General features: G+C 40.9%; 1 protein-coding gene across 5 annotated transcripts in view; it reads left to right on the top strand.

Annotated features, from left to right (window-relative positions):
- The window catches only part of SYNE1 (spectrin repeat containing nuclear envelope protein 1), a 662,466-nt gene that overhangs the window by 310,762 nt on the left and 326,274 nt on the right, over positions 1-25,430 (top strand). For all 5 annotated transcript variants that reach the window (XM_089694288.1, XM_089694287.1, XM_089694289.1 and 2 more), the window contains exons 32-39: positions 951-1,101; positions 7,689-7,916; positions 8,980-9,078; positions 14,813-15,000; positions 15,230-15,353; positions 17,728-17,891; positions 18,051-18,204; positions 19,795-20,423. In XM_089694288.1, the coding sequence (XP_089550414.1) occupies positions 951-1,101; positions 7,689-7,916; positions 8,980-9,078; positions 14,813-15,000; positions 15,230-15,353; positions 17,728-17,891; positions 18,051-18,204; positions 19,795-20,423 (1,737 nt within the window). The remainder of the gene's footprint in view (positions 1-950; positions 1,102-7,688; positions 7,917-8,979; positions 9,079-14,812; positions 15,001-15,229; positions 15,354-17,727; positions 17,892-18,050; positions 18,205-19,794; positions 20,424-25,430) is intronic.

Raw genomic sequence — 25,430 nt, 5'->3', positions numbered from 1 at the left:
AATAATTGAAATACAAAGAGGTGAATAAAGCAAAACTCCAGAATTTTATTCAGTTTCTCCCCCCTTCCTCTCCACCTTCCTTGGAGTTAAGAAAAAACACCAAAGCTAGATATACACATATAGATGTTCATCCGGTTCAGCAGGAACCTACCAATTTTCAATCTGTGTGTAACCCTGCCTGTTCAAAAGAAGCTAGTCATTAGACCATCTTCTGTGGAACGGCCCTGCCCAGTATTCAGTCAGCTACTGCAGCTTATGGCTTTTATTCCCATGCAAACCTATGGGAACTCAAAAGCTGTTTGAAGCAGGTCAACTGCAGGTCAGAAGAGGTAAACTGCAGGTCAAATGTACTTGTCAATAACTGATCTTGAAACTAATCTTAACCTGATGTCAAACTATTGCAACAATGTAAGTTACTGCAACAAAGTCTGTTGAAAAGGGCCCATTAAGGCTTAGTTTACACTCTGGCAGTGCAAATTATAGCAGTTTTGTAGTGGCGTAGTGCAATTATAATGCAAATTTGAAGCAAATTTTTGAGGGGATTGGTCACAGCTGGCCAAAGTATATAAAAATCTATAAAACAAAAACTGTATTTGCAGTAATGTGAACACAGGAATGGAAATTAAATCCGGTCCCTTTTGAAGTCTATGGAGCTGAAATTGCACCGAACAGAATCAAACTCGTGCATTATCCTTTTTTTTTTTTTGCTGCATCAGAATCACACCGCATTGATGTGAACCATCTTCACTGAGAACAATGTAATTAAGATGACATGAGAATTTATACATTCGCCTAAGGGCCTAAGTGATCCAGAAAAGGAAGTAAGAATAAACTTACTGTTCTAATTTAGTGAGATTGCAGAGCTTCTGATTCTTAGAATTCAGGTGTTTATTAAGATGTTATTGTTGTGTATATATTAAAATGTTATTTGTTTTTTCATTCAATTCAAGCATTACCAAAATGGAACTGTTGAAAGATAAATGGCAGAAGTTTGATCGTGATTTTGAGATGCATTCCACATTGATTTCAGATAAAGAAAAGGAACTAAGTGACCTTGAACTGTCAAATATTTCAGCAGACATGCAAGTCAACCAAATCAAGGTAAATTATTAGAATAACAATTGATATATAATCAGCATTTATAATTTAAATATTTTACAGAGTAAAAGGCAGATAATAGTAAACGGACTTTGTTATTTTCTTTTATGTAACAAAATAGTTCCTTCACTCTGTGGTTTCATTTTTTTTTCTTGTTTAAACGTTTTATTGGTTTTCAAGGGATGGGAACATAGGCATAGGACAATCCATAGACATATGTACAAAGCAATTTGTGAAAACAGATATGGTGTCCAAGTAAGGGAAGGGAGAAAAGCACCAAAATACAAAAAGCTGCAGGTTAGATGACTGAGAGAAGGCATAGTTGTATGCAATCATTTTGACTTATATGTTGGCTTAGTATAAAGTGGTTACAGGGGTGTTCTCCCTAAGTTCAAGTGAGGGTGTTGGGGAAAGAAAAGAGAAAACTATTGTGAGGGGGTAAGAGAGAAGAGGGGGGGGGGTAGAATAAAGGTGAGGGTTAGAAGGGGGAAGAGTTAGGAAGAGGATAGAGGAGTGGGAGGGTAGCGTGTGACTCCTAGGATCCTATAGGGGGGGTTCGAGACTGAAGATAATGGATAACAGATTGATGGAGTAACAAGGCAGTGGGGGTAGTAAAATCAAGAAAGGAGGAGGGAATCATCAAAGTTAGGTGGAAGGAAGCATTCCACCCATGGGTTCCAGATTACCATGAATTTAGGGATATTATCTAAAATGGTAGCTTCGATTTTAGCATGGATCATAGCCTGCGTAACCTTGTTCTTAACTGCTACTGTGCATAAGGAGGGAGATTTCCATGATTTGGCTATTATCTGCTTGGCAGCCGTGGTGACTTGTAGGAGGAGTTTAAATTGTGATTTAGTGATGCCATGAGGGCGTAAGTTTAGGAGCGCTACTATCGGGTCGGGTATGAGCGGCTTTGTGCTAAGCCTAGATAAAATATGAAAAATGTCTGTCCAGAAAGCTTGGGCTACCAAACAAGCCCACCAGATATGATAATAGGTTCCTGCCACCGCACAACCTCGGAAACACTCGGGAGTAATTTGGGGTGTATTTAGAGATCCTCGCCGGGTCCAGGTACCAACGAGTCAATACTTTATAGTTTGTTTCTAGAGCTACTACATTTTGTGATGAGGATTTGGTATTGGTCCAGTAAGGTCCCAGTCTGCAGGATCCAGTGATCGGCCAAGGTCCGTCTCCCATCTGCGGACATAAGGGGGGGGGGTGAGGATTTAGGGATAGAAAGGAGGGAATAGATGTCTGAAATTAGTCCTCTCCTATGCGGGTCTTTGTATGCGGGTCTTTGTAGCAAGCACGTTCAAAGAAGGACATCGGGTGGACAGGACGGTGAGTGGTAGTATATGGAGCATAAAAGTGTTGTAGTTGTAGATATCTGAATATTTCAGAGGCTGGGAGAGAATGCATCTCACGAAGTGGAGTAGCGAAGTTTCAGTTTATCCCATAGGGAAATATAGTGGGTTGTGATGGGGTTTGTTAATGAGCGGCGGTCTAATGTCTATGTTGAGGAGGGAAATTGGTCAGTAGTTTGACCACAACGTGTCATCAGAGTTTGGTTTTGGGATCATGGAGATGTTAGCTGATACCGTGTCTGGGTTGAAAGAATGGCCGGACAGAATTGTATTAAAGGCATTTGTTAGAATAGAGGAGAGGAGGTGGGCAAATTTTTTGTAGTATGCGGTGGAAAAGCCATCCAGGCCAGGGTGCTTACGTAGCTTCAGGTTTTTGATGGTGTTTGAGGTTTCAGTGGAAGTTATTGGTTGTTCTAGTGCCGATAGGTGGTGGTCTGATAGCTTCAGGAAGGAGAGGAGGGCTAAGAGAGTTTCCGCGTGGGATGGGTCAAAGGGGAGGGGATGGGAGGGGGATAGGAGGGGGAGTAGAGTAATGAGAGGTGTTTGCGAAAGACATCCAGAATGCGCTCAGGGTTACTAGTGAAGTTGCCCAAGGAGACCCGTAGTCGGATTGGTTTGGTGATCTGATCTAGTCTCCGAAATGAAAGGGCTAGAAACGTGTTGGGCTTATTTGCTTTGATGTAGTACTTATGTCGAGACCTGTGGAGTGACAGTTCTGCCTGATCCGTGAGGAAAAGATAAAGAGCCAAACGTGATTGTTCTAACGCTTTTCGATTAGTGGATGACGGAACCGATTGGAAAGCCTGATGGGACTGGTTATAAGCCTGTTCGAGTCGGGAGCATTGTAGTCTTTTCTCTTTGTTCAAAATAGATGCTTTACTGATACAAAACCCACGTAGGACAGGTTTTGTGCCTCCCAAAGAAGAAGGGGGGGATATCTGGGGTGTTGTTATAGGAGAGGTATTCCCTAAGGGCACTTTCGATGTCCGAGCAGTGTGATGGGTGGGATAGTAAGTTGTCGTTAAGGATCTAGGAGGGATCAGAAGGAGAAGGTGCCAATGATGCAATGGATGTTAAGACAGCGCTGTGGTCCGACCAGGGTATGGGTAGGATTGCGGAGGTCAAGAGGCGGGGGGAGGAACTGACAGTCGTGAGGATATGATCAATTCGCGAGAATGTCTTGTGAGGATGAGAGTAGAAGGTATATTGGCGTTTTGCCGTGTTTAGTTTTCTCCAGGTGTCAACCAAGGAGTGACGGTGTAGTAGAGATTGAAAATCATGTTTGGAGAGGGAAGGTTGGGGCGACTTATCAAGGAAGGGGTAAAGGGTACAATTAGAATCTCCGCAGATGAAGAGAGTGCCACGTTTGTGGTGGTCAATAACCGCCTACAGATGGGAGAGGAATGGTAGTGGACCTTGATTGGGTGCTTAATAAGCAGCAATGGTGATTTCTGAATCTAGCAGTTTTCCTGTCAGGAGAAGATAGCGCCCTTCAGTGTCTTTGATTTCAGAAAATAGTGTGAAGGGGGTTGTGCGGTCGAAGGCGATGAGAACACCTCTGCGTTTGGAGGCAGCAGAGACGGTGTAGACCTGCGGGTAGCAGGGGCCAAAAAATTTAGGAGTGGATGTAGTAGAGAAATGTGTCTCTTGTAGACATACAATGTGTGCCTTGTGTGACGCAAATGATCGGAAAGCTTTGTTACGCTTCTGCTGTATGTTAAGACCCTGAACATTCAGGGTAAGAATATTCAGGGAACCCATGGGAGGAATGAGTGAAGAAGTCTGCAGTAATAAATCTTCATCAAGGCGGGTAAGAAATTGCCTTGAGCGTAGGAGAAGAAATTGTAGAGGTGAAGAGTTGGGTGTAAGGAGACACATGGAAAAGTTAGGGGGGGAGTAAGTGTAGGAAGGGGCATAAAGCAAAAGTAACGGGGGGGGGCTTTTGTAACCCAGGTGGTGATCCCTAGGGTCTCTGTAAGGAAGAGAGGCCCAGGGAGCATAAGTAGCCTGAGCAGTACAAAAATGCTATATCGCAGGGGCTAGTGGCGAGTGCGCAATTACGTGCACCAAGGGGAAGACAGCAAGTATGTAAACATACGGTGTTAGGTTCCTGCAAATAAAGCCGGAATCTAAGTTCCCGGGGAATCGTGGGGACCCTGGAGTCAGGTGACACATGCCTTTGGCATTGCCCAATATGGGCTTTAACGTGGACTAGTCGTGTGTGTGGCTTGGATCAGGATTCTTAAATGGGTGCATAAGCACAACTGTTAACAGAAACATACAATCAAGTACAAAGCAGGGGGGGAGATAGAGAGAAAGAAAAAACAATACAAAAAAAAACACAATATACATACATTTTTAACAGTTGGGGTTAATTGTCAGCAAGGATACATAAGTTTCTCAGTAGAGTGTGAGGTGAGAGAAAATGGAGGCCGAGGGTGTGCAACAGGCAGGTTGGCACGACCCATGGTGTGCAGGCAAGGGGGCCGAAGCGGACAAGTAAGCATCAGTCCATGGAGTCTTGGTGGGCTGGAACAGGTGAGGAGAAACGTCCTCTCTTGTGGGCACTGAGTTGACCAGTGGCGAGATGAGAAGGATGCAATTTTAGTGGAGAGCAGGATGCGGATCGTCGGCGGGAGCCCTCAGGGGGGGTCGCAGATGGAAGAAGTTGGAGACTTCGCAATGTGTCGAGGAGGTCCTCAGGGGTCTTGCAGGTGTAGTCTCGGGCTTGGAAATGGAAGCGTACTGCGAATGGGAAGCTCCATCTATAAGGTATGCCATGCTGTTGGAGCGCTTGAAGGTGAGGCTTCATAGCTCTGCGTTTTGAGATCGTTGTGGGGCATAAGTATTGAAACAGCTGATAGGAATGGCCCTGGAATGACAGAGAGCCTGCATTGCGGGCGGCTTGGAGGAGCTTTTCCTTGGAGTGGAAAAAATGCAGCTTGGCAATGATATCACGTGGGGGGGGCATCAGTGCTGCATGGAGCCAGTGCTCTGTGGACTCTGTCTATTTCTAGTCGCTCTATTGGTATTGCAGGGGCTAGTTCTTGAAACAGGGCCGTGACAGTGGATTGGACATCTACGATAGATTCTGGAAATTTGAGCGGCGAGCTCGGTTTTCAAAGTCCTCAAGACGAGATTGTAATGTTGCGTTCTTGTCACGTAAAAGCTCAAGCTCATCTGAGTGTATTTGAAAAGAGGTATCAAGGTCGTCGACCCGGTGTTCCAAGTCAGTGGTGCGCTGCCCCAATTCCAGGATTTCCTTAGACAGCTTGTCAATGATGCGGTCTGAGGTTTGTTTCAGGGCCTTATGTAGCATCCTTTCAAAATGCATGAGAAGGTCAGATGTAGATGGGTCAGTGATGGGAGCATGTAGGGGGGTCGCCAGGTCAGTGTCAGACTCACCATCTGATGTGCAGGAAGGGCTGGAATGAGCTGGCTTCAGGGCTGCATATGGCTGTGACTGTGTCTTGCTTCCTGCTGCAGGCACGGCAGTCATCTTGGATGAGGCTTTTGATAAGGCCTCTTTAACGGGCTTAATTAGCGGCGGCGCTAGGTGTCGGGTCGCTCCCCGGACCATATTGTTGGGTGCCAGAGGGGTTGCCACAGCGACTGGGCCCGCTTATAAATCGCTGCAGGCCGGGAGCGGAGCTCGGGAGGCTGTCTTCCCCCTAGTGTGGCGGAGCTTCAGGTGGACATGGCACTCCCCTACATATTTTTTTTATGTGATATTAATATGCAGTATAATCTCTGTCTGTCTATCTACTCTATCTATCTATCTATCTATCTATCTATCTATCTATCTATCTATCTATCTATCTATCTATCTATCTATCTATCTATCTTGTATCTGTTATATCTACAGTATATTATTTGTAATGTGCCATAATATAAAGGAAAAGTCATCCTACTATAGCACCCTCCTTGGCAGGAGGAAAGCTCAGACCCCCGCCAGCAAGGACCATCTGTGTAGCAGGGAAGGAGCGGCCCAGCTAGAAGGCCTGGTAGCAGCCACCGACCCACCAGCCACACAGAAGAGTAAACCTGCACCCCCTGGGCCAGAAAGGGGAAGGATGCATTCTAGTGAGAAGCTGGATTAGCTTGCCACCCAGGACTGTTTCACTATTTACATGGCAGACACCAGATCCCCTGCTCAGAGATTCCTCCAGACAGCTGGGTAAAGAAGGAGATTTATCTGGGTTCTGGGGTGGTACTACAGGAGATGCTGGCTAGCTCTCTGGAAGCGACTGTTTGCTGTAACCACTGTATATAGTTCAAGAAGTTGTCCTCGGTTTCTCAGTTCCATTGGGGATTCCATACACCCCTTACCATAGCCAAGTTGAAATCTCCCTCAATAAAACATCAAAACAAGCTCAAGGACTGGTTACTGATTCCTGAAAGCAAGTTAGAGTGGAAATGCATGTTGCCTGGCTATGCAGGTCTATAGGGGAACCCAAAAACTACTGCAACTCCTAAGGGGGTAGGGTGACACTACTCTTATGTCTCCAGCAGGCCATAGATGGATCGAGTCTTGGCAGGGACTGGCTGAAATTCAATCCATCTATGGGCAGGCTGGTTATACTGTAGTTGATCCATTGATCAACTTCAGTACAACCAGCCTGTTGGATTTTTTGCATGCGATCACTGCCGGCGAATATAGCCGCTAGCACTGAACATTGTGTTCTGCCAGCAGTGAAGGCTCCTCACCAGCAGAACACAATACTAATGCTGGAGAGATTCTCCCATCAACACTGACAGCATTGATGGAGGAAATGAGCAATTCCACCCATGGTGGAAGGAAAGAAAATCGCATAATCCATGGCTTACTTTAGTTACGGATATGTATATACGTTTTGGTGGAGTAACCCTTTAAGATGAATGCATATACTGTATAAACTGATCAGTACTATTATCTGTGGTTGAAGGTTTGTTTGGGATAGGACAGACCACACAATGTTGAAAACAAAGAACATGCTACAGAAAGGTTACCTGTCCAAAAGTAGATCCTCTAAGAGTAAATGGGCATTTATTTTCACCAATGAAAAGTAGTTTTATATTTGTTTTCATCCGTCAGTTTTTTTTACTCATGAAAGCTGGAAACTGTATGATTCAAAAGGGCTACTTTGTTTGCATTGCTCTTTAAAAATTAAAACTTATGTACTTTGAAGTTAGTGTCAGAATAAGGTACTGGTAAAAAATAAAGTTTTTGTTTTTTTGCTATAGGAAATACTAAAGGTACTACAAGAGAAAAGTAATGCAATAGCAGATCTTGAAGCTAACAGCCAGTCATTAGCTGAATTTGTAAGCCCACCTGAGATAGCTCGGCTAAAATCCAGACTCTCACAAATGGTTAAGGACTGGGATGGACTCAAAGAACATGCTCAGCAGCTGAAAGAAAGTATCCTGGGACATGCCGAACAGCAGCAAAAATTTGATGAGGCCTTTAATCAGGTAGAAAGACGCACATCCACTGTCAAAATATCAGTTAGCAGTGACTATTATATTTTTATTTTACAGTATGAAGTAAAAATACTTTGCAACAAACCTAGTCCAAGTAGGAATGTAGAGTTCTCAATTAAAGTATTACTAAATCCAGGACCCTGCATTCACTATATCTGGTCTCCCACAGTACACAGAAATGCAATTATTTTAGTAAATATAAACTGCTAAATACCATTTCTCATCAGCAGTATATAGCAGTCTTGCGACTTCTATCAGTGTTCTGCTGAGCACTGGTTAAAGCTTGTAGGAGGGGTTTTCATTCTGCTCTGACTGTCCTATGAGGCTGCATAACCCTTTCAGACCCTCTGTCTAAACAGTACTGATTGGCCCTGTACTGATCACATGCACCCTTCCAAGGAAAAAACAAAATTATAACAATACACACTAAACTGAGCATTTGCAGAATGACTACTAGAGCTCTGTACAATCAGCAGATGAATTGGGGACATTAGAAGAAGGGGAGTAACAAAGAAGACAGGCTCACGCAGTTTTTTACACAATACGGAGGATTAATCCCTTAGGTTTCACAGTGAGTATAACAAGCATGCTGCATATACTGCATATACAGACTGATTTTACTGTTGTGTGTTTAATAAAACTTTAATATGTAATGTACAGCACTGAGCGAACTATTGGCGCTTTATAAATACTGTATAATAATAATAATATGACAGTATTTAAAGATCATGTGAAATATCCTCATGTAAAATCCTGTACTTGAGAAAGGCTAGACAAACAAGGGAAAGCATTTCTGCACAAGAACATTTTGATGACTTTCTTTTAAAGGTGTTAGCTATGAATATACTAAAACATAATACATTTAAATCTTGCAGGCAATATGTTTGTTGTGGTCATGCTGAGCCTTTGGATGGATTTATTTTTGTTGCCTTTATGTGTTTCCAGTATGATCCTGTGGTCCTGTGATTGTGTTTAAAATCCTGAGTGCAGAATGTGTAGTCAGAATTGCTCTAAACATAACTCAGTCTTTATGCTGCTGTTGTTTGCTCTGCAGGTACAAAATTCTTTGGAGAACATTGAAGCTTCTCTTGCATGTCCGGTTAAGAACTGTTCTTCTGCAGCAGAGACATACAAAGTGCTGAATTCACATCGGGTAATTCTGTTTTTCAATAAGAATATTAATTACCAAATAGATTGCAATTTAGATGTTGCACTTTGTTAAAGTTTCCCTCTAATTTTATATAATTTTAACTATCTTAACCACTTGCCCTCCAGACAATTTATCCCCCTTCCTGATTCGGCCATTTTTTGCTATTCAGCGCTGCGCTGTTTCAACTGGTAATTGCGTGCTCATGCAATGTTGTACCCAAACAAAATTTATGTCCTTTTTTTCACACAAATAGAGCTTTATTTTGGTGGTGATTGAACACCATTTATTTTTTGCGCTATAAACAAAAAGACTGAAAATGTAGAAAAAAAACCCTTATAAAAAATATCCAATAAACTCACATTTCATCATATATTTAAGCCAAAATTTTGCTATATGTCTTTGGTAAAAAACAAATCCCAATAAGTGTATATTAATTTGTTTGTGTGAAAGTTATAGCATCTACAAACTATGGTATACATATTGGAATTTATGCCATTTTTTGCTATACGGTGCTGCATTAGTTTAACTGACAATTGTGTGGTCATGCAATTTTGTACAAATTAAATTTATGTTATTTTTTTTCAGTCAAATAGAGCTTTCTTTTGGTTGTATTTGGTTTTTTTTTATTATTTGCGCTGTAAGCAAAAAAGGACTGAAAAGTTTGAAAAAAAACCCCAATATTTTCTCATTTCTGTCATACAAAATATTCAATAAACTCAAATTTCATCATACATTTAGGTCAAAATATAATTTGCTACATGTCTTTGGTAAAAAAATCCCAATAACTGCAAATTATTTGGTTTGTGTGAAAGTTATAGCGCATTTCTTGAGGTGCTAAAATGCCAGGGCAGTACAAACACCCCCAAATGACCCCTTTTTTGTAAGGTAGACACCCTAAGCTATCTGCTGAGAGGCATGTTGAGTCCATGGAATTTTTTTTTTTTCCACAAGTTTTTGGAAAATGGCAAAAACATATATTCTGCTGTGAGTATGGGGATACCACATGTGAGAGACTTTTTGGGAGCCTTGTGGCAACAAACGGAATCTGCAAAATATTCATCATGCTTCTTATCAAATTCCATAGGGTGTGTACTTTCCAAAAAGGGGTTATTTGGGGACGGTGAGATTGTACTATTCTGGCATTTCAGGGCCTACGAAACTGTGATAGGTAGTCAAGAAGTGTAATGAGGAAATCAAGCCTTTTAAAAGCCTGAAGGTGCTTATTAAATTTTAGGGTCATGTACGCGGCTAGACTGCCAAAAAGTCTCTCACATGTGGTAACCCCATACTATGGAGAAGTAGCAGAATGTATTTTGGGGAGTAATTCCACATATACCCATGGCATGTGTGAGCAATATAATATTTAAGTGATAAATTTGTGTAAAAAAGAAAATGTTTTCTTTTGTCATTTTCCAAAAACTTGTGGTTAAAATATAAATTCCTCTATTGACTCAACATGCCTCTCAGGAAATAGTTTGGGGTGTCTACTTTCCAAAAAGGAGTCATTTTGGAGGGGAGGGGGGCATTTTATACCCAGCATTAGAAGTTTATGCCACGCGTCACTCTTCTAACCACCAAGCCTTTTCTGACATTTTTTGTTCACATGATACAATCAGTATTTTTTGCTAGGAAATTACTTTGAACCACCAAACATTATGTATTTTTTAAAGCAGACACCCTAGTGAATAAAATGGTGGGTGCTGCAATTTTTTATATCACATAGTACTCGCGCAGTGATTTTTCAAATGCAAATTTTTTTAACAAAATACAATTTTTTATTTTAATGCACAAAAACACAATATATTGGCCAATTGTTTGGTAAAATAAAAAAGATGACAGTATGTCAAGTAAATAGATACCAAACATGACATGCTTTAAAACTGTGCACGCCCCTTTTTAATATCCATAGGCAACGCTTTAGAAGCCTTTACAGGCTACCATTTTAGATTTACACAGGAGGTCTAGTGCTATAATTACTGCCCTTGATCTGACATTCGCAGCGATACCTTACATGCATGGTGCAACTGCTGATTACATACCAACACGAGGCCACGCTTGCACAAGCAGTTGTGCGTACATGTGGGGGGGGGGTGAGGGTGCTTTCATTTTTTTTTTAGTTATTTTGATTTTTTTTATTATTTTTACGCTGTCTCTTTCATTTTTTTTATAAACATCCCCTGTCACAGCAATAGACAGTGACAAGTATTCTTTTCTGAAAATATGGGATCTATTAGACTCTAGATATCTCTTCTGCCCTTACGTCCTCTGATCTTACCAAGATCGGTGTGATCAGATGCTTTCCCAATTTATAAATGGCGCTATTTATATCCTGCGAAACTGAAGTGATGAAATGCTCATAGCTTCCGGTTTCTTCGACTATAGAGATGATTGGTGCCATTCCGGTTTCCAGTCAGCTCTATGGTCAGCTGGCAGAAACACTGGCTCAAGTTCCCCCGATGGCATGGGACTGCCCGAGAAAGCAGTGTAAAAGCAATCCTGCAGCTAATTAGCCACTAGGATTGCTTTTACATGAAAGCTGATCGCTGGCAACTGCTGCAGGCTTCATCTTGGTATAACCACTCAACCATGCTAGTCCTTGTTGGGTATGTATGCTATGTTCTTTTTTTTATGCAGCTTATGTGGGCACTGCATCCACCCACTTCTAATGGTGGGCACACATGAAATGTTCTTTTTTTTTCATTCAGGCCATGGGCTGAATGAAAAAAAAAGAACCTAACAGATTCTTCTATTCACATCGATCAATGTGGATGAAGAAATCTCTGCCAAAAAAATATATGCCGAAGCATAGGGGCGATCCACCCACTGGCCACCCCATAAAAAATTTCATTCAACAGCGCTGCACGCACTGACGTATATTCTGAGAGCAAGGCCCTGTTGCTGTCAGAATAAACAGATCGGTGCTGCAATGTAATAACTGCAAAGAAAACAGCAATGGTTAACAATAAAACAGTAACAATAAGACAGTAACTTGACAACAATAAAACAACAACTATTTTTGTTTCTATAATTTGTTTTTACTTTTATTTTTATGGGTTTTTTTTACTTCTCTTATTTTTTTTTTAAACTTTTTTTTAACTTCCAAATGGTAGGGTGTCTAACATCTTTCATGACCCTGTGCATGTATGTGCCCTATACTGTACCATGCTATACCCTATACTAATATTCCACTGGTGTATGGTAGCGACAGAAGCAGTCCTTGAGGCAGAGACCAGGCCAGGACAGGAAAGACAAAAAAAGCAGGTGTCACGCCTAATTCCGTGTCTGCTACAGACACAACATCTTTTTTGGGGTGCCTTTTGGGTTGGGGTACCAGGAATAGCATTGGAAAAATGCCTCTCATGCAGCCTGCTCACTACATCTGTGTTGGGGGTTTGGGCCACAGCATCTTCAGGATACAAAAGGGGCGTGATGATCCTTTCCTGGAATTTTAGGAAGGATCCACTTTGTCCAGTTGTTTTGTAAAGCATAAAAGCATTATATAGAGCCAATTGAAATAAATAAACAGACACTTTTTTGTACCAGCATCTGGCTTTTCGGAAAACTAAGTATGGCTTAATCATCTGGTCGTTGAAGTCTACCCCTCCCATGTTAAGGTTATAGTCGTGGACACAGTGAGGCTTCTCAACAACACCAGCTGCCATGGAGATTTGGATGGTCGTGTCTGTGTGAATGGAAAACAGGATGAAAACATCCCATTTGTCCTTCCACTTCACTGTGAGCAATTCAGCATTTTTCAAGCAGGCCTTTTCCCCCTTTCTAAGACAGGTATTTACAAGCCGTTGGGGGAAACCACAGTGATTAGGTTGCATGGTGCCACATGCACCAATTCCAAGATTCTATTGTCTAAATAGTGGCATGCTTGTATAAAAAGTGTCCACATATAAGTGGTACCCCATATGGAAAAAGGGTGACACCAAGTCCCAAACTATCTTGCCACTGCTCCCCTTGTAGTCTGGGCATCCGGGGCGCTGCACGTGACTATCGTTTTCCTTGTAAATCCAAAAATGACATGTATAATCTGTTGCCCTCTCACAGGTCTTATACATTTTGACCCCATATCTGCAGGGATGTTTGATTACTATCGCCCGATGCCTGGGACATGTAGTTCCGGGCTTTGGGCATGTAGTTGTTTTCTACCTTTAGCCCTGCGGACAAGCAGCGGGCTCACCTGCAGGTGGAAGCATTTCGGTGGCAGCGCTGCCACCCAATTGCTTCCACACAGTGCCAGCCTCTCCAACCCCCCGCCCCGTGAGGTCTCTGCATTACATTTATTGGCGCACAGGGGAGACATGCAGGGTCTGTTAGATTCTGGATGTCTCAGTAAAGAGAACTTGTCACCATAAAATGATCACATAAGGGACATTCTGATGCTTTCTGGGAGGGACGCTTACTGACTCTAACACTAGCTGAAGTTGCCTGTGACACTAATACAGTGATCAGTAAAACAATCTGTACACTCTACTAATGACATTAGTGACAGGGCAGTGAAGGGGTTAACTAGGGGGGCGCGATTGGGATATTAAATCTGACCTAGCTGTGCTTTTACTGTAACAGTGTGCTGCTTTTACTCACATAGATCTATTTTCCTCTCTCTCTGTAATGGAATGTGTCCCTGGGAAAGAAGATTGCATCATTTCTTGGACCTGTGTTCTGTAAACACAGGTACAGGAAGATCTCTGATAGGGCAGTGATCAATCAACAGATCCAGGCCACACATCACTGGCCTGAATCTGCTGATTGATCGGTGCAGCACAGAATCACGGCACCATTGGGTCGGCAGGCGCACACAAACCCCAACCCGCGATCATGGCGGGAGCGCAGATAAAATATATATACAGGATTTTGCGCAGGGAGTCCGCCTTGTAGCAGTTATCCTGCTATAGGGTGGATTTAAATCGGTTAAAAAGCCCCATCCCAGAATTCAGGAACTTGTTAAAGCTGCATTAAGCCCAAAGTTAATATATTGCAACTTAGCAATGCTTAGATGTAGTAGCTGCATTATTTTACATTTTTGCCTTTTAATTCTCTCTGAAAAATGGCAGTTCACTTTCAGTGTCAAGGCATTAATATGCCCTGAACCTCATAACTGTATATCTGTAGTGTGTCATTTAGGGCACTGCTGCATTTGACTGCTATTGTCAGGAGATTTGATGATGGGTCTACTGTGCTGCTCACTGCGATGAAAGCTGTAGCTGAGGGTCTTAGCTTCCTTCACCCTTCCTGCTGTAGCTTGATTATTCTTCCGTTAGTCACCGGATCGCCAGTTATCAAAAGGACAGCACTGATGCCAAAGTGACCAACTCCACACAGATGCCCAGTGTGGAAGAGGGAATGATAAATCAGTAATAGCGGAAAGAGAGTGGCAGTGAATCTACAAGCAATACCAGTGACTAGTGCTTGGCCCTCTGCTTACTGTTTTTGGGCACAACTTCCAGAGTTTAGGTCCTCTTTTAACATCACTTGTATAAAGTACCCTATATAGCATTGAGGAAGCTCAATGTCCTTTGGCTTTAACAGGATTGGTAGATTTATAATAGGTGTAGAGAGATGAAGGAAGACTTAAACCAGATGCAAATATATCAACAGAGCAAAGTTGCAGAGGAAAGCGATAATCAAACATCACACTGTCCTCACTACTTCTCTCCTTACCTCTTTTTTGTTGCCTTTTGCCCAATCCTTACCATATTCTATAAAATGTGTTTGCTGTTTCCCACAGGATCTTTGTCATGATGTTGAAACCTTGAAAACTAGAATTCATTCCCTGACTGCTGGTGCTCGCAATCTCACAAATAAGGATAAAGCAGTGCAGCAGACCTCAAACCTTCAACAACGAATTGAAACTGCCTGGACACAAGCTAAAGAGAGGCACTCCTTCTTGGAGCAACTGCTAGCACATTGGCAAAGGTATATTCCAATCCAATGATTATCTTATATTTGTCTGTTCCATGGCATGTAATAATGTGTATTCAGTAAAAATTAAAGTACATAGATTTTGTTGTGCATTGCATGGAATCTCTACAGCTCATTTTTAGGATCCCGTTAACTGGGTTTTTTTTTTTGTGATAGCTGTCTGTTATTTAGGAATCTAAAGCCACAGTCATGTGCCTCTCTAGTGATTGCTTATGTTTTTTAGGCAAGAAAAGGAGTTTTCTTCTTTTACTGTCTGGCTGGAGAGAAATGAAGCATTGCTCAGTCCTCCACAAGACCTATTCCCTGCAGACAAGACAAAAATCGAAAATGAAATGCAGGCAGTCCAGGTATGTGTCATCTGTCATAGTCAACGAGTATGCATGGATTTGGAATAATGGTTAAAAGCTTGGCATCTGGCATTATATTAGTTATTTTATGGAGATTTTCTTTCTAAGGTAATATAAACAATGCACCTCATCACTGCTGCCATCCTTTTTTTTTTTTTGCAGTCCTACCTTTCCACAGGCACAAGTATCCTCATTTTTTTCATTTAGACAATTTGCGTTCTTTGTAGACACAAAGTAGTAAATCAACATTTTATTGCAGAACATGTCTAAAGTGATGCACAGCGTATTGCTATCAAACTCATGTTTTTAGGTACTGTAGTCCTTAAGTCACAAAAACAGATTAAGTCAAACAGACATTTTACTAGCAACACAATTTTCATAGTGATGAAAGAAAAAGAACGGACACCACATCAACCTCCCCAGTAAGGATAATGGTGTGTGCCTCAGCTGCCCCTCAAGCCATGCCTCCAGGGGGCATGGCTGGAGTGGGAGCTGAGACCAACACCATTATCCTTACTGGGGAGGTTGATGTGGTGCCTGTCCTTTTTCTTTCATCGCTCTGTATTGGTGTTAGGACACCGGCTCCCACTCTCTGTACCGCCAGGGTTATTTCAAGCTTTCTGGCTTTGAGCAGCGCTGCAAGTTTAATTAGCTACCATTTTCATAGTGTTACCTCGCTTTTCCCAATACAGCTGTTGTGAAGGGTGTCTAAATATGACTGTACAGTCCAGAAGGCTAAAGTAATTTTGACTGTAGTATTCACATTTTTCAGATTATTTCTTTATTATATTACATTTATAGCGTTGTGGATTTTCCAGTAGAAGAGCTCTCTATTGGCTTGGCCCCAAATTTTTTGTTTAAAGTACACCTTTCCTAATAGAACTAGGGGTTTCTCATTGCCTATCTCCTTCTGAACATGGTTATTGGTTTTTATGCTAACTCTGGCTTCAGTTCTGTCTGTGTCAGACTTGGCATATCAGGAAAGTTAAAAGTCTTTAACTGCATACTTACTTTGAGTTAGTGACTCAGGGTATTAAAACAAGCATGACAGTTAGGCAGCTAGCATTTGCAGAAAGAGAGACTGACAATGGCAGCACTTAGTGTGTAAGTAGGAAGTAAGAATTGTAGGAAAGGTTTCCTTTATCAGCTGTTAAGACAAAATTACCAAATGAAGAGAATGTTGTCTTCAAGGAGTTTGTTTTTTCTCTTTGTACTTCTCAGTTATGTGTATATACAGTATATTACTTTGGATATGAATTGACTGGTTTCTCAAAAAGAAAACAGACCAAACTCAAATTCTAGATCAGATTTATTATCATCAACTGTACACGGGGTTAATCAAGGAAGGTCATTACATTACATTTTTTTCATGCCGTTTATATATCTATTTTAACATAACACATGTCATAATAAATCATATGACCATTAATTATTTTTTTTATGATTTAATAATGCATTTACAATAATAGAAATGGCTATCTCACTGTCTGATGATCTTGAATACAATGTCTTTCAACAACTAACAATTACTTATTGTGGTTGTCTTTCATTTAGAACATCAAAATACACCAAAGAAATTGGAAGCTAACAACAAACTTCCAGCCCTGAATAAAACCCAGCAGTATATAATTTTTCTCCCATGTATATAGAAAAGTTATTTTTATCGAGTAATTTTGTCTTGTTCTGCCCTAACTACAATTTACCTCATGGCTTGTGTGCAGTTTGACAGGCATGCTCCTTCAATAAATCTTGAGACTTTATTGAAAAGATCAGGGTTGGTGAACCTGAGAAGAAAAAAAGAAAAAATGTACATTCAAAACACATGTAATATAACAAATAAGCAGTGCTGCTATTGAGAGTAACAGATAAAGTACATTTATGAATCCAAAGCTCACCAGCAATTATGTCAATGTAAGAAGAGACGGGTGTTTTTCTCCACTTGAGCTCAAACATGGTGGCTGGGTTTCTACATACATCAAGGCAATCTCTTTAACAAATAAATGAAAATACTAATCATTTACTTTAATACAATACTAGCAAACAGGGGTGGACTGACAACTCATGGGGCCCCCGGGCAATAGGGGATCATGGGGCCCCTGTGTCCTTGCCCACACTCAAAGCACACCCCAAAAAGCCTATAAAAGGTACCAGTGTTATGGAATAGGCAGTGACTGTGAAGTCTGTTTATTTTAAAGATGGGTTATATTATTAACGGTCATCATTTTAAACAGTTTTTACCTAATAAACATCTGAAAGATGGTAAAATATTGAACCTAATTAATGCAGAATACACTAGATGCTTTTCTCAAGGGTGTTTTAAATATAATGTATAGGGCTGATGCTAAAGTAACTACTGATATTTTGGATTTACCAGGCTCTTAATGCTGAGTTAGCACAATCACAAAGGTACACCGTTCTGGTTCAGTTGTCCGCATCTTTGTATCCAACCTCCATCGAAAGCAGCATAGAGTCGATGAGGAGCCGTCTAGAGGATTTGTCCCAAAGATGGAATAGTCTGCCTGATGCCGTTTCTAAAAGGTTTGTGATTTTACTCCTGTTTACTGCACATAATCACTAGCAGAATATGTGTATGTAACGCAATTGGGAAGATATGCTCACTATCCAAAATGTCTTTGTGTTAGACTTTCTACAATGCATTTTTTTCTTCACCATTACTGTTTATATCACTTTTTTTAGGATCTGCGATTTGGAGTCTGTCCTGAGTGAGCATCAGAAATTTGATGACATGTTGCTTGAATCATCCCTCTGGATTAAACAGTTCCTTAGAGAGCTTCAGGAAGCTGCTGAGATCAATACCTCTAAACATGATGCTGCTGTGACTTTAAATGAGGTGAAATATCTGCGCATCAAACCAATTGTACACATGTAGAATATATCATTTTCACAGTAAAGTTGCATTATGTTTTAGATTTTACTTTGACTCTGTCAATGGCAACTAATTATTCAGTTTTTGGTAGATATTAAACAGTTAAAGGATCAGTTCACCTTCCATATTCAGGGTGTAACATGTAATATGTTCTGAACGCTCCGGTCCCCATTCCCCGCTGATCTTCTACTACCACTCCCCTGCTGGCTGGCAAATGTTAAAAAAACATGGCCATGTGGGGCTCTGTCCACATCACTCTTCTGTGAATGAGAAATTACAAAATTATTTATTTATTTCAGGTACTTATACAGCTCCATCAATTTTTGCAGTACTTTACTTATATATTGTGCATTCACATCAATCCTTAACCCTCAAGGGGTGTACAATCTAAGGTCCCTAACTTAAATTCATATACATACTAGGGCCAATTTAGACAGGATCCAATTAACCTACAAGCATGTCTTTGGAGAGTGGGAAGAGACATAGGGAGAACATGCAAACTGCAGGCAGGTGGTGTCATGGTTGGGATTTAAACCAACAACCCTGATACTGCCAGACAGAAGTGCTAACCATTTAGCCACTGTGCTGCCCATTAATCTTTACAGACCATTTATGTACTGTGCTACCCACTAATCCTGACCGCCTTAGTGGCTGTCAGCTTGTATTTCTCAATGAGCTAGAATGGCACTGTGGAGTGCTATGGTAGTTCACTGTGGGCTAGTTCACACTAGATGCAGTTTAATGCACTTTTTTTCTACATCAGAAATGCATGCACAGTGTTTTCCATCTATCCATGTATTCCAATGGCCCTGGTTCACACTAGTGCAGTCAGTTCCAGTCAGTTTCTGGTGCAGAAAAAAAAGTGGAACGTGCTGCATTTTTTTTGCACTCGAACATGGCAAACTGTATCAAAACTGCACTGGAACTGTGTGTGGTGTGAACTGTAATAAAAAACGTATCTGGAATGCATCCAGAGTGCATTTTTGTAGTGTGAACTGGCTCTGAGTCTTCCTGTCAGTATATCTGCTTGCTTGTACATCCCGTAGGGGCAAGCAGATATACTGACAGATCTGCAGGAGACCTGCATGGCACCAGCAATCTGCTGATCGCTGGTGTAATGTTTTACAGGCTCCTGCAGCAAAAAAAATAAATGTTCATTTTTTTACTTTAAAAAAAATGTGTATTTATAATTTTTTTATCAAAAGGTGAAATTATGCTTTAAACTTGCCTTACTTTTAATATTTGTTGTGGATTCCATGATTATTTTGGTGGAGATCCCATTCTGGGCTTTTGGATTTTTAGTTTTTATTTTAGAGTAGCAACAGGAATAATGACAATACCCACAGGTGGGCAGAAAATTTGAAATGCCAAGAAAGCAACAATGGTTAGGACATCGTGCAGCTGAAACCCTCTGGTGATATACAGTAAGAAGCCATGGAGAGGCACTACCCATCAGATTTAACCTATAAAGTGAAATATCACTTTCAACTTACAGGTAAACTTCATCTGCAAAGTACAATTATTTTGTAAGTAATTGCATTCTTTATCCCACAGAAACATATAGCGGAGATGAAAAAACGGCAAGAAGATATCAGTCACCTGAAAAGCCAATTTGCCAAGTTATGCACCTTCACCATTTCAGAAGATCATTCCCTTTTACAACAAAGGTTCAGTGATTGTGTACAGTTGTACGAAGAAGCAACTCAAGTCACAGAAAGACGTCATGAATCTCTGTCCAAATTAGGAGACTTCTTAAGAATACATGCAGACTCTCTAGGAATCCTTCAAATCTTAAAAGAAACAGTGTTGGGAGCAGTTAGCTTGGATAAAGACAAATCAGATGCCCTTGAAAAAGACCTAAATGATGTTTCACAGGACATTGACAAGATAGCAGGCATGTCTGCAGGTTTAGATACTACACTTACCAAAGCACAGTATAACCTAAAGAACTCTATGTCTGAGCAGAGAACTTCTTGTAGAGTACTGTCTGACAATCTAAGTCTAGAACTAGAAAAAGTACAAACATTACTTGGAACAAAGCTAAGTGAGGCAGAGGTTCTTGAAGCTTTGTGGAAATCATTTATTGATTGCAGAGAGAGGCTGCTCAAGACTATTGAAGACATTGAAGAAAAGGCAGACAGCGAGGAGATGAAAGAGCCAACCCTACAAGCATTTCAACAACGGTAATAAACACATGAATTGGCTTTTCTTTAAGTAGCGTTTTTTAAAAGAACATGCTGTTCTAAACTAATCAAAACTTACAGTAGTATTCAGTACTTTTTTTTTACTATTGACTTGTTCACCTTTTAGTTGTAATTTGTACAGTATAACTGCAATATCCAGATTCTCACCTTGACTTTACCCCTTTTCCTGCATAAAGTTTCTAAATATATTTAATTCTCTTGAAAGTATATAGTATGCATTTTACACTGGTCAGCCTACCAATGGCATGAATAAGATGTCAAGCCTCTTGCACTCCTCGTGCTGCTTTGAAATGTGCTGCATGTGCTGGGTGATATCATAGAGTATAATGGATATCTACTGTATGTCTCCAGCTCAGCATATATGTTGGGCAATGTATATTCCATCTTCTTCATAGATGAAAGGTGCTACAGAGCTTCATAGAAGAATCCAGGTCCTGTGCATTTAAATGTGAACCTATCCCTTAAGAAATAGAGATAATGATAAATTCCCCTCATATCCAATATTAGTCTAAGAGTTAAATACTCCATGGGTGAATTTTAGGTTTCAATCTGTTTATTCATTTTCACAAATAAACAATAAAAAATGAGTATAGAAAGATAACAAGTGCTTCTCAGATTTCCATACAAATAAGGCACAGAGTACGTTTGCATAGCGTGGAAGGATGATAAAATATCCAACTTCATAAAGAAAGCATAACAAATATGAGTCCCACTAACGGGATTTGTGAAATGGTGAAAATGTTAGCAACATTCGTCTCAGGAATTTTCAAAGAAGGCACAAGAAGACAATGAGCCTATTTAAAATTGAAGGGTGCCATAACATCCACACATATGAGCCCAATGAGGGCTTTATTCAATATATAGAGGGGAAGGGAGGGGGGCATGGGAAAGGGAAGCTAAAAAGGTTAATAGCTATTACCTGAGAGTATGACCACATCAATGGCTGAGGAGGTAAATACAAGGTCAACTGTAACCAATAGGCATATGAGAGAAAAGTAAAGAGAAAGAATAGAAAAATATTAAATAAAAGAAAATAAGAGAGGGTTGTCCAAGAACTCGCTAGTCTACAGACAAGCACTGGATCCATGGGTCCCACGTCCTGTCAAATTTCGCAGTATTGTTTTGGAGGGTGCAGGAGAGCATAATCATTAACCATGATCCAATTCAGTTTACTTTTAACATAGTCAGCCACACCACAGGCTGCTTCCAATATTTTGCAATGGTGATGCTAGATCGTGGGTAAGTTTTAACTTAGAACTTTACTGTTATGAACAAAATCCTGTAAACCCCCCATCAGATTCCTAATATGAAATGACAAACTTCAGATGCAGATACATGTAGCTTGTCACTGCCATGACTTGCTCAGGGCTAGACAGTGTTTAATTTTTGCAGCTACACATGCTTCAGACTGCCATACTCCAAGTCCAAGACCTTATGGCCCTGTTTTACTAAGAATAACGTCCAACAGCAGATGCTGGCCATTCAGCCAGACCCAATTAAATCAATCAAGACCTTTCAGTGGTCAACGGAAAAACGTCTTCAGGTAGACTGAATTCTCTTTGTAAATCTCTGACCAGAGTAGATGCAATTGTAGGAGCAATGCTGGATATGGTGCCTAGGTGACGCACAAGCACAGACTTTGTCCTGTTCGCATTTATTTGTAGGCCAGATGAGAAAACTCGCAGGTGTGCTTGTTTTAATGGCTTTTTAATTTTTTGTATGTTTTATAAATGAAAAAACAGGTTTGCGCTAATAATCCCACACAATTTATAAAAATTATTACTTATAGTGTAACTACATAAATCTTTATATAAATCAATTATTAATAGTGTCCAAATTAAATGTGCAAGTGTCCAACATCAAAAATTGTTGCATCTGTATCAATAAACAAGATCTTCCAATCCAAAATTCTTCATGTGAAACAATACAAAACCACCGTGCACAAATCCACCACCGAACAGATTGAATAAACTCACCAGATCAATGTGCTGATCAAATTTATAAGCCAGCAAAAGCGCTTGTGCTCTGGGAGCAATGGTCTGCAGATGACTCTCAGCATATATGGAACGTATAGCAAGGAATTTATTTAAAATTTATCATCGCACTTACAATGAATTGTGTCTAAGCCGACACCAGCATAAACCGCTATTATTTTTGACTCTATTAATTTTCTTGCCTTTTTTTTTCTCCAAAAATGATCGCCCAACTAATGCATTTCCTAATGAATGCTATAAAGTTATACATCCTATTTTTGAATGTCAAATATTTTCAAACTTATATCCAAAATAATTTTAATGTCTAGTTCTAATTTCCCAATCTAATTATATAGCTTCATTCTCTTTAATCATGTTACTTTTGTACATTCCAGCTCAAACTCTGACTGTTACAGTGGTTTAGTGGTTAGCACTCATGGCTTACAGCACTTGGGTCATGGGTTCTAACCCCAGTCATGACAGCACCTGTCAGGCATTTCCATGCTTTCTCTTTTCACGTGTGTGTCTGCCAACACTCCAAAGACATGCTATTAGGTTAATTGGACCTAGTATGTGTATGAATTTGTGCCCTTAGATTGTAAGCTCCTTGATGTTACAGACTATTGTCAAGTCCCAACATATGGAGGTCAATTTCCAGGGCTTTGTCAGTGCCAGGAATATTGATCGATCAATTAAGATTTTGGCTACCGACTAGAATGTGGAGAAGGAGTAGACGAGCTGACTGGTGTATGCTTGTGTCTGTGCCACCTGTATAGTTAGGAAGAACAATAACTTCTTCTATGGAATACCTTGAACCTCTGCACCTCAATGCAACCTCTGCACCTTGAACCTATGTACCTCAATGCATCTAGGAAACGGGCACTTTTTCTACTGAAAATACAACTAGTAGTGTTTCCCCTGAAGCAAGCATGAACCAACCCCTTATTATTATAAAGCATCCCAAATTCTCATTTGCCAGAATGTACCCAATTATGCATAGGCCAGATCTGTGTGCCCAGATACGACCGGCTATTCTATGGACAAGGTACACTTTTATTTATGCCTGATCTATCTTGAGCTGCATTAGTCAATACGTTGCAATGGCCAGAAATATTTGGACCCAAACCATATGAGCTCAGGTATGCGAAGGTGAATGTTCCTTCATAGCAAACCTCCAATATGTACTGTATGGGCCTGACTCATTCTAAATGAATGCATTGTTCCGGTAGGCCCTCCTGTTACAGATATTAGCTACCTGTGGAGGAAATTGCACTGAGTTTTCATCAATCACATTGCATATTATCTGGCCGTCTTAAGTCTAGGAAATAGAATCAAGAGGATCTGACACTTTTTTTAGGAACCAAAATAGTCTTTATTCGACACAAAAAAAAGGCAAATACATGGCCTGATGTGAACACATGCCTGCAAGCTCCCAATTGGTAGGAAAACCAAAACCAGACTCCGCTCTTTGCCAGCACACGGCTTAACCACATCTGGAAAATATGGGGACTCCAATATCTGTTGCAAGTTCATTCAGGAACGAGAAGCAATTATGCACCCCCAAAAGCAGCATAGAGGAAAGGGATGGACAAGTTGCTGTGCTACTTCCAAACCACCTCTTGCATGCCACGGTGTTTATGGAGGTCCTTGATGCCAGTTCTTGCCTGGTGCCACAAAATAACCACTTTCCACAAATGAAGGCGAGTGGAGGACATTGAAGGTAGCTTTCTCCTAGCTTGAACCGCAAGCAGGACCACCCCTGTAAAATGAGAGCAAAGAATCATTGACAATTCATCATGACAATCATTTCTCAGTGCAGGCTAGCTAGAGTGTATTTTTCATTCTTTACCATTTCAGGAGTTTAAGTAAACATTCTTGGAGCAATTACAGTGTTTGGAAAGGCACAAGGTGCCCCCTCCCCCAGGCACACTAATGCTTATTTGAGCCCAGGGGTCAGTAGGGGGCCTGGTGAGAGGCTCACTGGGCACAATTCACTAAGCGGTATCTTACCGCATCCGAGTATGCGCTAGGATACTGCATAACATTTAAAAAAAAAAAGATGTTTGAATTCACCAAAAAACGCTACTAAAATACCGCATGAGTTATTTTATCAATTCACACGGTATTTTAGTAGTGAAAACCATGCGTTAATGTTTCAGCTGTCAGAGGGGTTCCCCATTGACAGCTGAATGTAAAAGAAAGAATTGCTGGCAATTAAAAAACTAATTAAAAAAACGGGGTGGGTTCCTCCCCTCCATCCATACTAAGCACTTCGGGTCTGCTATGGATGGATGTTTATGGGGACAAAGGCCTCTTTCCCACAACCCTGGGCTGTGGTTGTGGGGGTCTGCTGCCCCCAGAGCCCGCCCCTCCATGTGAATGAGTATGGGGTACATGTTACTGCTATCCATTCACAAAAAACAAAAAGTCCTTTATTAAAAGAAGAAAACTAAAAGAATGTAGATCCAATGTCAATCACGATGTCTGCCGCCGCCGCCGCTGCCCCACCCAAAAAAGACTAAAAAAAGGCTGCGCTCCTGATGCTGGCTCCTGGCCATCTGTCTGCTCCACTGGCTTGCCAGTTCTTAAATATGTAAGGGGCAGGGCCACCCGGGGACATTACCCATGTGACCCTGCCCTATGTGACATCATCCACTGGGGAAATTGGCTCATTGATGTCACATGGGGTGGGGTCACATGCGTGATGTCCACAGGTGGCCCCACCTCTTACTAATTTAAGAACTGTCAAGCCAGCAGAGCAGACAGATGGCCAGGAGCCAGCGTTGACAACAGAGCTTTTTTTTTAGACTTTTTTTCAGGTGGCAACGGTGGCGACGGACATCGTGATTGACGTTGGATCTACTGCGGGGGACATTCTTTTAGTTTTCTGCCTTTAATAAAGGACTTGTCAAAAACTGACTCCTGTCTTTTTTTACACTACACTTTTTGTTTTTTGTGAATGGGTAGCAGTAACATGTACAACAAACTCATTCACATGGGGGAGGCAGGATCT

The sequence above is a fragment of the Staurois parvus genome, unplaced genomic scaffold (genome assembly GCF_062004578.1).
Source record: "Staurois parvus isolate SC_StPar_1 unplaced genomic scaffold, SC_StPar_1.0 ptg000657l, whole genome shotgun sequence".
Classification (NCBI taxonomy): Eukaryota; Metazoa; Chordata; class Amphibia; order Anura; family Ranidae; genus Staurois; species Staurois parvus.
This window is presented reverse-complemented; position numbering and strand designations above follow the sequence as displayed.